Source organism: Fukomys damarensis, unplaced genomic scaffold, assembly GCF_012274545.1.
Source record: "Fukomys damarensis isolate Sample0158 unplaced genomic scaffold, DMR_v1.0_HiC HiC_scaffold_1, whole genome shotgun sequence".
NCBI lineage: Eukaryota > Metazoa > Chordata > Mammalia > Rodentia > Bathyergidae > Fukomys > Fukomys damarensis.
Window position 1 is genome coordinate 14,816,939 of NW_022900913.1, and position 15,532 is coordinate 14,832,470.

Genomic DNA, 15,532 nt, shown 5'->3' on the forward strand with positions numbered 1-15,532 from the left:
GTTTTGATGTCTCTGAAATGTCAAAGAGCAAACATTCATTGCCAGGAACTCCACAAAGTGGACAAATGAAATAGTATTTTGATAACCACAGAAAGAGATTTTCTCTTGTTTTATTCATCAGTATTTGAAAGAAGAAGAAGAAAAAAGAAAACTTCTTCTATTTTTCACTGATTTCTTCCTTTCTAAATAAAATAATTCCCTCACTTCACTACCTACATCTTTATAGGCATAAGCCACAGTAAGACTTTTGCTTTGATGTGTTTAAAAGCATTGCATTTAATATTAATTTTAAAATTATATATTTGGGAACTTTTAAAAAGTGTTTTGTTTCTGTCCCAGTCATCTTCAAATGTCTGCGAGCTTCTTTGGGTCTTGAGATTTATGAGATTTTTCATCCTAGGTTGAAAAAATAATTTCTTTCTGCAGATGAGGTAGAAGATGGAAGTTAAAGTGTTTTTGTATCTTTCATATAGTTTCTTTTGCCTTTGAGTCTAAGCAGAGACAGAGACTCTCACAGAGAGAGATATCGAGAGACAGAGAGAGGTGGAGAGAGAGAAATTTTGAATGTGCCTTATATTTTCCCCAAGAAACATTTTCTGAGATTTATCCTAAGCTGGATAGTGAAAGAAATTCAATTAACTAACTTAACAGAAGATAAACACAGGTTAACTTGAAACACGAGACTCTTCCTTTGTTCGGTAAAGTCAGTTGCAGAGCTCTAACTTGTCCCATCGCTGATGAAGCCCTGCTCACGCTAAGTGGTAGTGACTTACTGCAGTTAAGTGCGTTTCATCACCACATTCAGCCAACTAGAAATGCTCAGTGGCTCTGAAATGAATCTATTTGAATTCATGTTCCTTTGCTTCATATGTAAACCAAAATGGAGACAGCAAATCAAACTTAAGGGTGCAAGTCTGTAAGGACAACAACAATAAACGTTAATGACTGATTTTGTGGAAGCTCTCTCTTTACAGCCAATGGGGGACTCCATGACGTTCCCTCTGTTTGCGCAGATCTCTGGCTGAATCGCAGTTCACTATGTAGCAAACTCTAGCATTCGTTAGTAACTACTTATTGAACTCTGTCTAATGTGTCATCGTTTCTAAAATTTTAACTTATTCCTATTTTATAATTTTGTCTGCTGTGCACATTAGGACTTCTGAGACGTTAGGCCAAATTGAAATCACTGAAAGCCAGGTGGACAGAAGCCAATGCATTTCACTCTGCATTGTCCATACATACTGAACTTCCACTACAGTTTTATGTACATCACATATGCAGATCTCATTAATATTCAAGTCCTTGCTTAGAAAATTCTTACACTCTATATTTGTGTGTGTGAATGTTAGTGGGGCTAAGTGGATGCAATTCCTATCAGAATGGTTTTGTCTTTATACCATACAACAGTGAGGACTTATCTCTGTATAAGTTTTTATCATAACCATCATTTTGTCTTCAATTTCTTCTTTATATATGTCTGCACAAATTTGCCACAGGAAGATTTTCTGACAGTAAATCTCCAGTAATTTCTGAAAAAAATCAATTAATTTCTGAGTGTTTGCTCAGAGTATTTGGACATAATAAACACTTTTGGAATCACCTTGGGTAAAAATGACATCATAATATTAATATTTCCCTTTATTTAGACTCCATTTATACATGGTCTGTCTCAATTAGAAGTAAATTGCTTTCAAAACTGAATTTTATCTGTGTTGACAAATATCAGCTAAGCCTTCTAGAGTGGACAAAGGCATATTAGTGACACTTAAGTCCATAGTTGATTATTTACTGCTAGAGAGAACTCGGAGTCAATGTACACATTTTCACCTCTCTAAACTTTATGAGGACTTTCTCTTACCACCAATGACTGGAAATTTCTCAGTAAGGATTGAATGTTAAATGGCTGGTCAGTTTGGAGAACATCTATGTACTGTTCTTATTTTCTTGAGTTGAAGACAGAATAAGAAGTGGGAAATCTATGCCTTACTTACAAAAACTGATAGGGCTACTGTCAGAGTCTATATAAAATATGAGGCTGAGAACACTTTCATTAACAAAAGTTTAAAACAAATGAATATGGGAAATATTTCCAGACTAATGAAGTTTCACTTTGCCATTGTATTTAGATTTTACTATCAGAAGCATAGAAGCAACGTGTTATCATCATGCTGCATACATAAAATTAGATAGATCAAGAGTGATTTGTTTTATAAAGTCAGGGAAGTATTTTCTTACCATAATCCTACAGAAGACCTTGATTTTGTATAAATGTTTCCATGAATACAGAGTTTCATCTTTCCATTCCTCCTCTGCAGAGTAACTAGGTATTTTTGCTTACTTGTGTAGTTTATCTAAAATCTAAACCCAAAGAAATTATTGGCTTCCCAAACCTGATCTTCCAAATACTCTCTGCGTAACAAAGTAAAAACTCTAGGATGCACACAGGTTCGCCAAGGTTCCTCTCCAACCACAGAGCTCAGAATTAGCATAAGCAGAGCTTGACATTCGTAACCCACTCTCCTCCAAGTCCCTCAGTCTGGTTCCGCTTTACACTGGAATATACACCATTATGATGTAAAAATTAATTAAGCAACATCTGGAAAGCTAACATGTTGTAAAAAGCTTAAATCATATTTTATTCCTCAAGATTTAAACACAAATTAAGAATTATTCATATTAAACTTACTTCCCATGCCTCAAAACTGGAATATAATATAGCACAGGGCAGTGGCAAACAAGCAAAATCCAAATTTTTGCACAGGGGCATAATCAGACAGAAAATGTCCTAACTTTGGGGAACACTAGATGGCGAAAAATTTTAGAGTAAAAGAAAATCTCCCCCTTCAAATGATTCTTATTTCATGGATTTAAAACTTTCAATGAACCGCAAATACAAAGATGATATCACACCTAGTGACTAGCATCAGTATGCTGTGAAATTTTACTTCAAGGCCAATAGCAACAACAATAAAATATTATTTATAACAACTTGGAAAACCAAAGCCTCAAAAAATGCTAAGAAAATTAGATTGCTTAGGAAACTAGTAAAATAATGAGATTTGTATGTTATATATTTAAACAGTAGTTGAATGTTTCATGAAATTCTCCCATAATAACATATTTTATGCAAAATGTATGTAAATATATTTATAAAGTAAAGATTTAAACATTAGTGTCAGCAAGGCTTTCTCCAGCACAGGACTTGTCAGTGTGCAGAATATTTTTACAGATGCTCTTGTGCCCCTCACAACAACCCTGTGAGGTAGGCAGGGAAGTCAGTGTCATTTTTATTTGTGATTCTCAAACCATGAAGCTCTAAACTTTCAAGACTGTGTCCAAGGAAACATGTGAATCTCCTATTTTTTGTGCCAAATCCTACATATTTTCCTATAGATACCAAACATGTGGGAACTAATCACATAGTGAAATCGGAAGAGTCTGAATGTGTGTAAACAAGGAAGGTCATTCAACCATGAGTCTACAAAGTTAATGTTCATATAGATGTCTTTTTTCAAGCTACAATGTTATCATGTGAAGCACATTTGTTGGATAAGTATTCATGACATTAATCGGTAAGCAGACTGCAGTATAAACTAATCAGTGAAACTTTGGACGATTAATTTTAGTTACAGAAATGATTTAAAATTGCCAATTCACATGTGCAAACAAAAGAGAAACTCAATGTTCCATAACATGTCACACAGGATAAGGTTTTAGCTGTTTTGTTTTTTTTTAATGTAAAGTCTTCTTGGCTTTATTGGAGTTTATTTTAAATCATCTGTTGTTTGTATTTAGAAAAGGGGGATCTCTTGTTAAAATGAAAGAGGACAGAAGGGACAGAGACAATCGGTGCACAGGTGTGCACCAAAATTGCATACATTAGAGTGCAGGCAGCAAATCCCCATGCTCCATCCATTTGGTATGGAGAGAAGACCTGGGGAGGGCACAGGGAAATGGTACAGAACAGTCCATGACAGAGCGGCCTGATACACTGGGAATTCCTCGTGTGACTTAAAAACAGCAAGACTCATGAGGGCTGCCACAGTAACACGAGTGTGGGTCTCCAGGGTCTAACCAGAAAAGTGGGAAATGCTCATGATTACTTTCACACTTTTTCTTTGCAGTTGTACCACCCCTATAAGTTGTAATTCTCTTGACTTTGAGCCCCTTTGTCAATGTCACAAGCATTGCAACAAATATTCATTGTTTGGCTTATTTCAGTTATTCTTCATTAAACATAGGACAGACTTTATTGAGCAACTGAAAATATACACAAGGAATAATAGCTTTTTCTCTGTATGTTTTATATTTGACATTCTTCCAATTATATAACCCAGTTTTGCTTATAAAAAGGGCACTTGTTTCTACAAGAGCTGTGCAGTTTGTTCAGTTACAAGAACAGTTTGCAAGCGTCTTCCTTGTCACAGCTGAGGTTACATCTTCACTTGTTCAGGAAGTAAAGTCCACAAAGTTGTAAGGATCAGCCACTAAGTTGTTCTTTCAGATTCTATTTCGCCATAGAGTTCAGCTAACTTTTTAAACTCTGGTCCCCAGTCTCCAAGGTAGTGATAATCTTGATCTGATTGTGTGGTGGCTGAATCCAGTGAGCTGATAGATCCAGCCTCTGATCTCTGACCCTCGTAGGCGTAAGTCTGAAGAGAGTCATATGGGGGAACACTGGGGTCTAGGTCTGCTTCAGCCAGTCTTTGCTTAATAAACTCCTGAACATCTATGCTTTCCAGGGTAGATAGTGTCTGGTGTCTTGGAGTGAGCTTCACTTCCGGTCGGATGTCTCTCCTGTACTTGAGTTCCTCAGCAGCGGAAGGGTTTCTCAAGGCTGTGATGTCGAAGGCCTCAGTGTCTTCCTCCCCACCTCCTTCATCATCGTAGGTGACCACGTTCTCTCGCACATCTTCCTCAGAAATGATCAGGGGCTCTTTTTTACTGCGCCTCAGGGTGATAAAAAGTACTACAATGGCTGAAGAAAAATAGAGAGAGAATGAAGAATTAGGGAGAATAAAGAAATCTTGGGGAAAATTCACATCAGTAATTTGCAATCCCTGTCACCAACTGCAATGAAGCAAAACCCTTATCTATGTGCACTCTGAATAACAACGCAAGATGTTTCAGTGCCTCCAAAAAGATTAAAAAAAAATGGGTGCCCCAATGAAGCCGTATGCATTGCTCATCTGCAGAAGATCATGATCTTTTCATTTACGAGGCTCAGGAATTTAAGTTCTTTGCCTCACATTGCAGAGTAACTGCGGAGTACTTTAAGTGAAAAAAAAAAAAGATGATAGCTAAGCAGCATGAAATCTTGAATGCAAAAATAAAAATTGTTGGTATACATATATATTCTTAATCATTTTAGGTAGATACACTACAGGCAGGATATGTTAAGTTTCTACAACAATGGAAGAAGGAGTCTCTACCTTTTGATATTGTGCAGACAAAGGAGGGATTTGCATGCTGCTGATTTCATTTGTGTGTTAGCAATATTATATAGTTAGGTATTCATAATTACACATACATTTCAAGTTAAAAATGTTATCTTATTTGTACACAGAAACTCCTCTGAGAATCATTTTCATATAACTTTCTTATTTCATCTAAATGACAGAGCCATGGTTTTCCTCTGTACTATTTGGGAAATGAGACTAAGGAGAGGATATACAAATAATTGTGATCCCAGGAACGGTTCACACAGATAGCTTCTGGAAGAGCTGGGGCCACAATCTAGGGCTTCTCAGAACAAACGTAGTGATAGCTGTGATACAATCTTTCACTTCACCCCGTGTGAGTGTGTGGAATAAACGACTTAGTGACTCGTTGGACTGTGGTTCACTGGCACTTGTGTCAGTACTGTGGCCTAGTCAACAGTACCAGTCCTGTTAAAATCTGGATCAGGTGACAGAAATAAAGCTCATCAACGTTGCTTGGGCATATTCTCTTTATTCTAAATCTATTTGATATACTAAATTGCTACTAAATAGAAATAATTACCTCATATCAGCTTTGTTATAGAATTCAATTAGGCCCAATAATGTACTACAGCTCTGTGGATGGTTTTCTTTTTGCACAACTAATATTCTAGACTTTAGAAGAGTAATTAGGAGGTTCACTAATATCTTAAACTTTTTTTACATTAAAATACAGTACTTAGAAAAGTATATTAAGCTGATATGTTAGGTTGTTAGGTTTATCACATAAAAAGAAAAATGTAGGTCACCCAATTATACATAAATTTGAGATAAACACGAATTTTTATACACACACACGTGTGTGTGTGTGTATGCTGCACAATAACACTTGGAATTTTTTACCTACACTCACAAATTCAGCATAAAGCATGTATATGCTACAAATGTTACATCACTACATGTGACATATGTATCCTATAAAACATTTACATACCTGCACACATTTTTATCTGAAATTCACATTTAAATGAGTACTACATTTTATCTACCAAAAATAATTTTAAGTAATCTTCAAGAAATAGTAGTTTTTTGTCTTCTGTGGGGAAAAGTTTTACTGAATGCAACAGATATGTCTTTAAAACCTTTCTGTAATGTTCAGAATAAATGTATCTCTCAGTTTTCTAATTCAAAGCTGCAGAACAACATGGAAATAACTTGTTCATTCTATTCAAAGGTTTAGAAATTATCATAAAGTATATATCTTTGTTTGTCTTTATGTTTAAATGAAGAAGATGCTCTATATTGGACCAGCTATTATACAAACTATGCAATTCATTACAGTAAAATTTCTTGCCTTCATTAATATATCAAGATTTTTTTTTTATGTTTTGAAGTGGGTGGTTGTAGATGTCAAGGGAATTTATGTGCATGCACCATAGGAAAAACGTAACCGGTACTGTTTCAGAAGTATGGAGGTAATCTGCATCCTTCACTAACATTAGTGCAAAGTTTCAATCATGGGGTGTAACAAATCTAGTTAATGCATTATGGGAGATAGTGATATTTTCATTACAATTTCCTGTATTAGTTTAATCTCCAAGAGTTAAGAAAACACTCCTGATACGTTTTGATTAAAATATAGATATTATTTGTTTGAATGTCAAATGCTTAAATCTACTTTGCAATGACAGGTATTTACCAGTGACTATGTATCCCTGCATTAGTTACATACCTGCTTCATAGAAGGGTCAACATATAAACAATAATGTAAACAGTTACACCCTTGGTAAAAGAGAATGTAAGTTATAATTATATCAGAATAGGAAAGCATGCACATATATGAATGCAGTAAAGGCAAATTCAAATCAGTTCTGAGAAAAATACTGGAATATGGAGGCTGTGATGCACTTCTTGCAAATTGCTTTTTATTTATGTTCATTTCTGCATAAATTTAAGTAATAAATGGCACAAAGCAGATACTATATAACAATTCTTACATGAATGAACAGAAGAATAATCTCTGTGAAAAATGGTAAAATAACACTGTGTTAAATGAATACTCATGAATTTTAATAACTTTACTAAAAAAGTATGCCTAAATATTAAAAAAATTTAGTTCATGGTTACTCACATTATACTCTTAATATTACTTGAGGATATTTTTGGACAGTTGAAAACTTAATGTTTCTAAAAAAACCCCAAGACCAAAGTTTAGTATTAGATCATCAATACACATAAAATTTACATAGATAGAGAGAGATACACATTTTATTAAAAAACTAAAAGTCAAATGAAATATTCAAATGAGTAAAATAGTCTCCAAAATTAAGCATGTGATATGAGATACTTCTGGTATGTTACTTGGGGATAATACAATATGAAATAAATTGCTCTGTTTTGTCAAAAAATATAGATGAGTCCTTCTATATTTAGAAGAGAAATTTAGCTTTAAGTAGCTTTAAAAGTTTAGCTTTAAAAATTTTAGCTGCAATAAAGTATGGTATTTTTGAGAGGTCTTTATTTTTAAATAAATATTTTATTCATTTTTAGTATTTTTTTTTCTTCCCTTATTTTTAAGTTTGGACATCTTTGGTATTATCTTTTTAGGTAGGAAATTTGAATTTGGTGAGATTTACTCATTAAATTGATTCATATGCAAAATTAAAATTTGGAAAATATTTTTGTATTTGTTTTCTCATAGGTACTTCTATAAATTATATGATATTCTCATGAAGGGGATTCTAAGGGTTTTCAATTTCCTAATTTGAGCCCTCACATAATATGAATTTATTAAATGCTGAATCCCAACATAATCTCCCCAAATATCATTTATGGAAAATTTATTTTACCTCAAAATATCACTTCTTTTTTATGCTAGCATTTGGTGGCTCCACGTATGGCAGAAAAGAAGTGGCCCAAGGCAGCAGATTGTTCCCACTGGCTGATGGGGAGTTGCTGCCCACATCTGGGTGTTGTACCTCTCACTGAAACCTTAGATTTTCAAGGAGGAAGCACCCAGTTCGTTGTTATTACCAAATGCCAAATAGATTAGAGGTTCTCTCCTCACCAATTTGACCTTTCTGTCCTGTCCATGGCTCTCTCACAGACAATACCCTTTGACCCCCAATTATCTGGGTATTTATATCCCAGACCAGGGAGCAATGCAAGTCGTTTCCTCGCAAAGGGCACCTGTTTCCATGGGAGATGTGGAAGAAAGGGTAGATGGCAGAGCTGGGCATGGTGGTAGCTGTAATCCTAGCACTTTGTAGGTTGAGGTAGGAGGATGATATCAAGTTCAAGGCCAGCCTGGGCCATATAGTGAATTCAAGGTCAGCTTGAGCTACAGACCTTGTCTCAACTTACACTCTCAAAACAAAACAAAACAAAGGGTAGTTGGCAGAGGTCTAAATCCTGATTCAGTGACTTCATATAACAAGTGTGATCAAGCTTTAACCTATCAACTGCTCTGGTCCCTGTGGGAAATTGTAGGATAAAGGTACACCCATAGGAGGAAAAGAGGACACCAGGTGTACCAACACTCAAAGCAAACTCTGATGACAGCATGAAACCTCACTCCAAATTCCCTCCCCATAAGATAAAATGAGCCTGAAAAAGGCACTCTCAAAATAATCTGACTTTGCACAGATCACTTTTCTTTGTAGACATTCAAAATGCATAATGTATACATTTGTTGTGAGTAATTGGTACATGTGCATATGAAATCTTAATCCTTTTAAATTTCTCCTCCTCTTTACTCTTTTCTTCTGCCTCCATCCTTGGATCCCTTTCCCATCTGCAAACAATCTGCCTCCCTGTTACCACTTATGTGTCTTTTGTTCTTATCTTTTAATTATTTGTGTTTTGGGTTTTTCATGTAGGAGAAACTATGCAATATTTAACCTTCTGCATCTGATTTATTTCAATTAGCATAGTCTCAGGTATATTCATTTTTGTAGAAATGACCCAAATTTTACCTCTGTATGGCTCTCTGTATGAACTCCATTGTTCGTATATGTCAAATTTTATTTATCCATTCCTTTGTTGATGGACATATAGATTGCTAGCACGACTTAACAACTATGAATCGTACTAGTAGAGCCAAGGGTATGTATATATCATAGTAACATGATGTCTTTAAGTGATTGGGAAGATACCCAGAAGGGGTCCTGCTGGGTCGAATGGAATTTCTCTTTCTGAGGAATATCTATAATGATTTCCATAGGGGGTGCAAACTACTTATCCACACACAGGACAATGAATTAAAACTTGCATGTTTTAGCTTGTACTAAACTGAAATTAAAATGAATCCAACTATTTTAGGTATTAATACAGAAAGCTTTAATCTTCTAGAAAATAAAATAACTAAAACTTAGGAAGACATAGACAGAGGAAAGAGCTTTATGTATATTTATGATTTAAAGTTAGGGTTTTTCTCCCCTCCCGTTTTTTTTGGTAGTGGAATTTGAACTTGGGAGCTTGCAAAATGTACAAAAAGAGAATATATCCGTATTACAAAATGTTAAAACATATATAAACTGTAAGACAAAATAAGCATAATGAGAATTGACAGATGACTTTAAAGTCCTTTTTAGCTGAAATTTCATTTTCACATGTTCAGAAAGTGAGAGGAGTCACCTGATGTCACAATTAATTATTGCTAAAGCTAGGACTGGATTTTCACAAACACGCTTATTTTTATAAACCATGAAGTTAATGTCTAATATGGTTTTCAGTATTATCATATTAATTCAGTAATTTTTTGGATGTTATGTGTGAATGTTATTTCAGAATTTTAGATTGTACAGTATATTTTTGCTATCTTTGGTGTTAGTAGTGATACTTTCAATAAAATCTGTGAGGTCACAAATTAACTTTGAAATTAATTTTAATTTCCAGATGATAATATTTTAAGTCTGTCGGTGAGATGATGTTTGATAAACATAGACTTTTACAACGCAATATACAATTTAAGTTATATTATAATTACTAGTTCTTAAACACAAGATCAAGGAATTATTCTATATCATGAAAGTATGAAGTGTTCTATATGAATAAAATTTCAAATTCTAACATTGTTCAGAATTCCTAAGATATTATATATAATACAAACATTCTGTCATTTATGTCAGAGACCAAAAAATATTTTCATAGAATTCAATAAACAATAAAAAGAAAGTACCATTTACATGAAATAGTGTTCTCTTACATAATGTATCTTTTTTATAGGAATATTTTTTCAACTCTAAATTTCATCTTAGTATCTGAAAAAATTGAAGATAATTTGTCATCTTCAATGGACTATGTTGTAGAATAAGGACTCCAGAAATACTTAAATCTAAATCAGTGAGCTCTATTTTCTGTGCCTTCACTTAGGAATCCCAGAATATTCTAGAGTTTCTGTTGTTGTATGTCTTTGCTTTTTACTTCAGAGTGTTTTATGGTCTTTGCCCCCCGCCCCCAGTAAAAGCATAATATTTGACTGTATAGAGGAGATAGCAGATATGATTAACAGTTACAGAAATAAATCTAACTTTAGAAACCTGATTTTCCTTGCTTCCTTGGACCCACACATTTTGTGTCCAAGATGTACTGCCAGGAGACAGTCTTCCCTGGTGCGTACCAAGCCTCCATGTTCCACACTGCTAACTTTGTCATAATTTTGGTGCTCAACTTATGTAACCTCTAAGTAGCTTTGACAACTTCTACTGTTTCTGCACAGCATACTGTCCTCTTCAACACTATTTTTCCCTTGACCTTTGTGATACTGCATTTTTCTAGTTTTCTTTCTTCCTTACTTTGTCACCCTCCTCTGCTCATTTTTCTTGATCTACTGATCTTTCTACACAGCTCAGACCCAGCCTGAGGTCTCTCTGGATGGCTATTCATCTGTTTTGTGACTTTAAATGAATGCATCCTCGGCGTCTGCAGGTCAGGTGAAATCAGGGCCCACATTCAGAAGTGACAGACTTATGCTACCTCACCTAGAGACCTAAATTTTTCAAAGGTTACAATTGATTTCCTATAAAGTATCTTGAAATTATTCTGTTTCCTTTAAACTCCCTGAAAATATCTTAATCCAAATCATATTCTCTGAGGGAGATAATCAAACTGTCTTCTTAATCGTTTTGTCTCTCTCTCTCTGTCTCTCTCTCTCTCTTTCTGGTACCAGGGATCGCTTGCAAGGCAGGCAGCAGAAGCACTGAGCACCCACTCCCGCCCTTGTTTTGTCTCTTGACAGCATGGTACTTGATCTCTAATTAACCCATTGTGGTCTTTTAAAATTGCAAATGATGTCATATGACTGTCTTATTTTGAATCTTTCTTTACACATCTGGATTACAGCCCGTCTTTGGCCTGACTGACAAATCGCACACCGTCTCGTTCCTTCTCCTAACATCCCTTCTCCCTTTCAGTCTTGTTCCTCCTTGCCTGTTCACTCCATCTCTGCAATTGATTGTCGTCCATGCGGGAACAAAGCCAGGGCCACTCCTCACAAGAATAACTAGGTCAAAACATACACTCCTGTTGTCATTTATGTTCAGTACTCAAAAAGGTGCAAAAGGTAAGCTTACTAAGAGAAAGGAAGAATGTGGGAACACAAAAATGAACACAACTACTCTAAACTTCGAAGTAGAAATGACTGATATCTTTCCTATATAAAATTTGGATTTGCTATTTGTTTTTTCTTTTTACTAGATTTTACTGTACATTGAAAAATAAAGGGTTTATTATGATATTCACATGATGATGGTAATATTTAGGCTATTAAAATAAGTACTGTAAAATTGGATGCTTTTTAATAAAATAATATAAATTTCAAATTTCAAAAATCATACTGTTTGAATTTAATTTAAATAAATAAAATTGCAACATATTGGACTGTAGTAATTTCAAATCAGTGTTTAAAAAAGAAAACAAGGGTAACTAAGCAATATTTTGGATCCTTTGAAGTTTCCTATTTATCATATAAGTTTATGATATCAATATTATATTTTATACATGAGTACATTGTGAAATATTAACTATAGTCAAGTTAATTAATATATGCATCACTCAAGTTATCCCCCTTTTGTGTGTATGCAAATCTTCCTAAATTTCCAGTATACAATTCAATATTATTCTTAATTTCAGTCCTCCTGCTATATATTAGATTTCCACTTTTGTCCTGTGTGAGTAACATCCAAATGCTATGCGTCTTAATCTGATTCATTTTAGAATTATGTTCTTGGAGAGAAACTGTCAAAGATTTTCCTAGATAGGATTCAGAATATTTTATTTCTTTACTAAAATATAGGAAATAATTTCCCTGGCAAACTCAGTTTTCCTGCTTTCTCTGATACGCCAAAGCTTTCATCATATTTGAATCAAATTACTGCTAGATTGTAGAGTACTGTGAAAGCTAATTAAAAGCAAATGCGTGCAGTCATATAATCTTAGCCACATGAATGCATCCCTTATACTTAAGCGGTGTAAAATGGCCCGCTTCTACTCAGACGCCCGTCCCATCGCACAGGTGCAGCACGACTTACCGAGGAGGATGACAACACAGAGGAGAATAGCGATTAGGGCCCCAGTGCTCAGGCCGGCGGAGGACAGAAAGGCTTCTGCGTGGCAGGTCCGCACGCGCCCATCTCTCTCGCACGCACAAACCCTGATGGTGAGGGTGCTGCTGCTGCTGAGAGAGGGGATTCCACCATCAGAGATCATAATGGGCAGATAATACACATCCTGAATAGTTCGACTAAATCTCCTCCGCCTTGTCAGAATGCTGGCTGTGTTATCTATGACAGACATAAGCAAAACAAAATATACTTAGTAATGCTGCCATTGAAGATTCACGTTTCCTTTGATGGATAAAATGTGTCTGTGCGACTTTTTTTTTTTTTTAAACCTTAGGAAACAGACAAGAGAACATGAAGGGACAATTATTAGGGAGTTGGCATTGCTAATATTTATTCTCGAACTGAGTGACCTAGTTTGAAAAGTTGACACAGCCAAACTAGAGGGGAAGGAAAAGAATACGAAGACAGGGGGAGGAAGTAATGAACATTTTGGACGTGGGTGCAGTAGCTAAAAGTTGTAAGAAATGCAAATGGCCTGAAACCCAGTGCACCCTGCACTTCATGGTGAGCTGGGGGACCGTCCCAAAGGTTCCGACAGCAAGTGATAAGAACACACTGTTTTTGCTACATTATGTATGTGATGTTAACACATTAAAAATCTATAAAAACCAAATGGTTAGAGATAATATTTCTAAGGAAACACCACATTGACACTTTTAAAAACTTAACTATGATTTGAAGCTCTCTCATTAGACTGAGCATACCACGGGGAAGTTAATGATGGATAAAAAAATTAATTCTGTTTTATATGCTTTTTAAATGTCATATATTGTAATAAATTCACAGAAACTAGTAAAGAAAAATGTGTTAAATTCTTTGCTTTTCATAGCAAAGCAATTTATAGTACAAAGAATAATTTGAATTGCCTAGAGTTCTGGAGTACATTTCAGGACCCTGTTAAAGATATACTCCTAAGTGAAATAAATAAGTCACACATGTGTAAATACCAAATAGTTTCCCTGCTGTGAATATTCTGCAACAATGCATAAGATTCTAATAAGATTACTGACAATTAGAAATTTGAAGAAAGGAGCTAAAGGTGTAGGAAAGGTGTGATGTGTAGGGGAAGAACAAAAAGGGAAAAGAAAAAAATGTGAGAGAATGAAAAGATGAAAATAAAGTGTTTGTAGATGGGGAGGGGAGGAGGGGGTGAGGGGAGGGCAGAGGTAAGGGGAAAAAACGAGAATCAAGACTTGCCATGTAAAGGTACATGATCCCAACAATGAATGTAACTTTACTGTATCCCTAAAATGTACCAATAAACTCAATAAAATTAAAAAAAAAGAAAAAAAATCACAGTATCAGTTACCTCTTCACCATTTCACCACTCATTGAAATTAATGTCCTCAAGGGAACACAGCCTACAATATTTTATCAGTTCTATTTCTCAGCCAGACTGTACACTAGCAAAACGACACCCTTGGTATACATTTGGATGTGCTGTTCAGATCTCCATCGTGGTAATGATAGTTGCCGTAGGGGCAGCCTGTTGCACAAGGCAAGGTCTCAGTCTCTTGGAGGGTCATGTAATCAAGATCAGTTGCCAAATTGTGAAGTTCAGGCCATTTTCCTGCCACTGCGGACAGTAAGGAAGACCAAGTTTAGCCCCAGAGTCTTCCCATGGGATGGACCTTTAACTGGCATGAGAAATGTCTGGCAGCTCAATTTTTCGCTCGACCCAAGCCTTCTTCTTCCGCGGATGTGGAGCCAAGGACTAGCTCCACTCGCAGGCTGCACTCCAGTTCCATGTTATCGCTGCGGAGAACTCAACCCGACTAAAACTGTGACTTAATTACTTTTCACCAAAACACAGCGCTATTTGTCATGGTTCATCGCAATTTTGTAAACTTGCTTGGCCTGGGAACCACCAAAGGATGGCAGGTGCTCATTCTGAGTGGTTTCTCTCTGGCTTTCCTCCCTGCTCTGCTTTGCGGCCTCCATGAACTTCGCAGCTCTGTTCCACCACGCTCGTCCGACATGATGTTTTTCTCTTGAAACCGGCTGACTGTGGACTGAAACTGTGGGGCTCATTAAACCCATCCTCCTTTAATTCCTGGGTATTCGGTATGAGCTGCCCACTGATATATCACCGGACAATTAGAGTAGGGGTTCTATCATCTCAAGCATTTCTAGTACAAAAATCAGAATTCTGTTTTGTGTAGGCATAGTTATGATAAAATGTTTTCTGGATTGCACATTGCTAAATTAGTGTAACAGAAAGATGATTTTGCAAAGGATCAATGAAATATAGAGAATAGAATTTAAAAATTTACATATATTAATATAATTGCATATGGTTACATTGGTTAAGGCATGCTACAGAGAAAATGTAAATAACCTATTGAGGAATTGAAACAAGATTTTCTTTCCCGGCAAAGAAGCCTTTAAAAATATATATTAATTTTCTATTCTGCAGTAGGTCACAGGATAGGAAAAAAGGAGTAAGGAGTTGCAGTATGCAAAAGGCACAGTAAAACAACAGTCCTGCAT

General features: G+C 35.6%; 1 protein-coding gene across 6 annotated transcripts in view; it reads right to left on the reverse strand.

Moving 5' to 3' along the window:
- Window positions 1-2,217: 2,217 nt before the first annotated feature.
- The window catches only part of Cdh18 (cadherin 18), an 883,722-nt gene continuing 870,407 nt past the window's right edge, over window positions 2,218-15,532 (reverse strand). For 4 of the 6 annotated variants that reach the window (XM_033757792.1, XM_033757776.1, XM_010609461.2 and 1 more), the window contains 2 exons: window positions 12,950-13,201; window positions 2,218-4,978 (listed from right to left, as the gene is read on the reverse strand). In XM_033757792.1, the coding sequence (XP_033613683.1) occupies window positions 4,488-4,978; window positions 12,950-13,201 (743 nt within the window). In that variant the 3' untranslated portion in view covers window positions 2,218-4,487. The remainder of the gene's footprint in view (window positions 4,979-12,949; window positions 13,202-15,532) is intronic. The other 2 variants (XM_019205290.2, XM_019205289.2) reach the window with 2 other exon arrangements.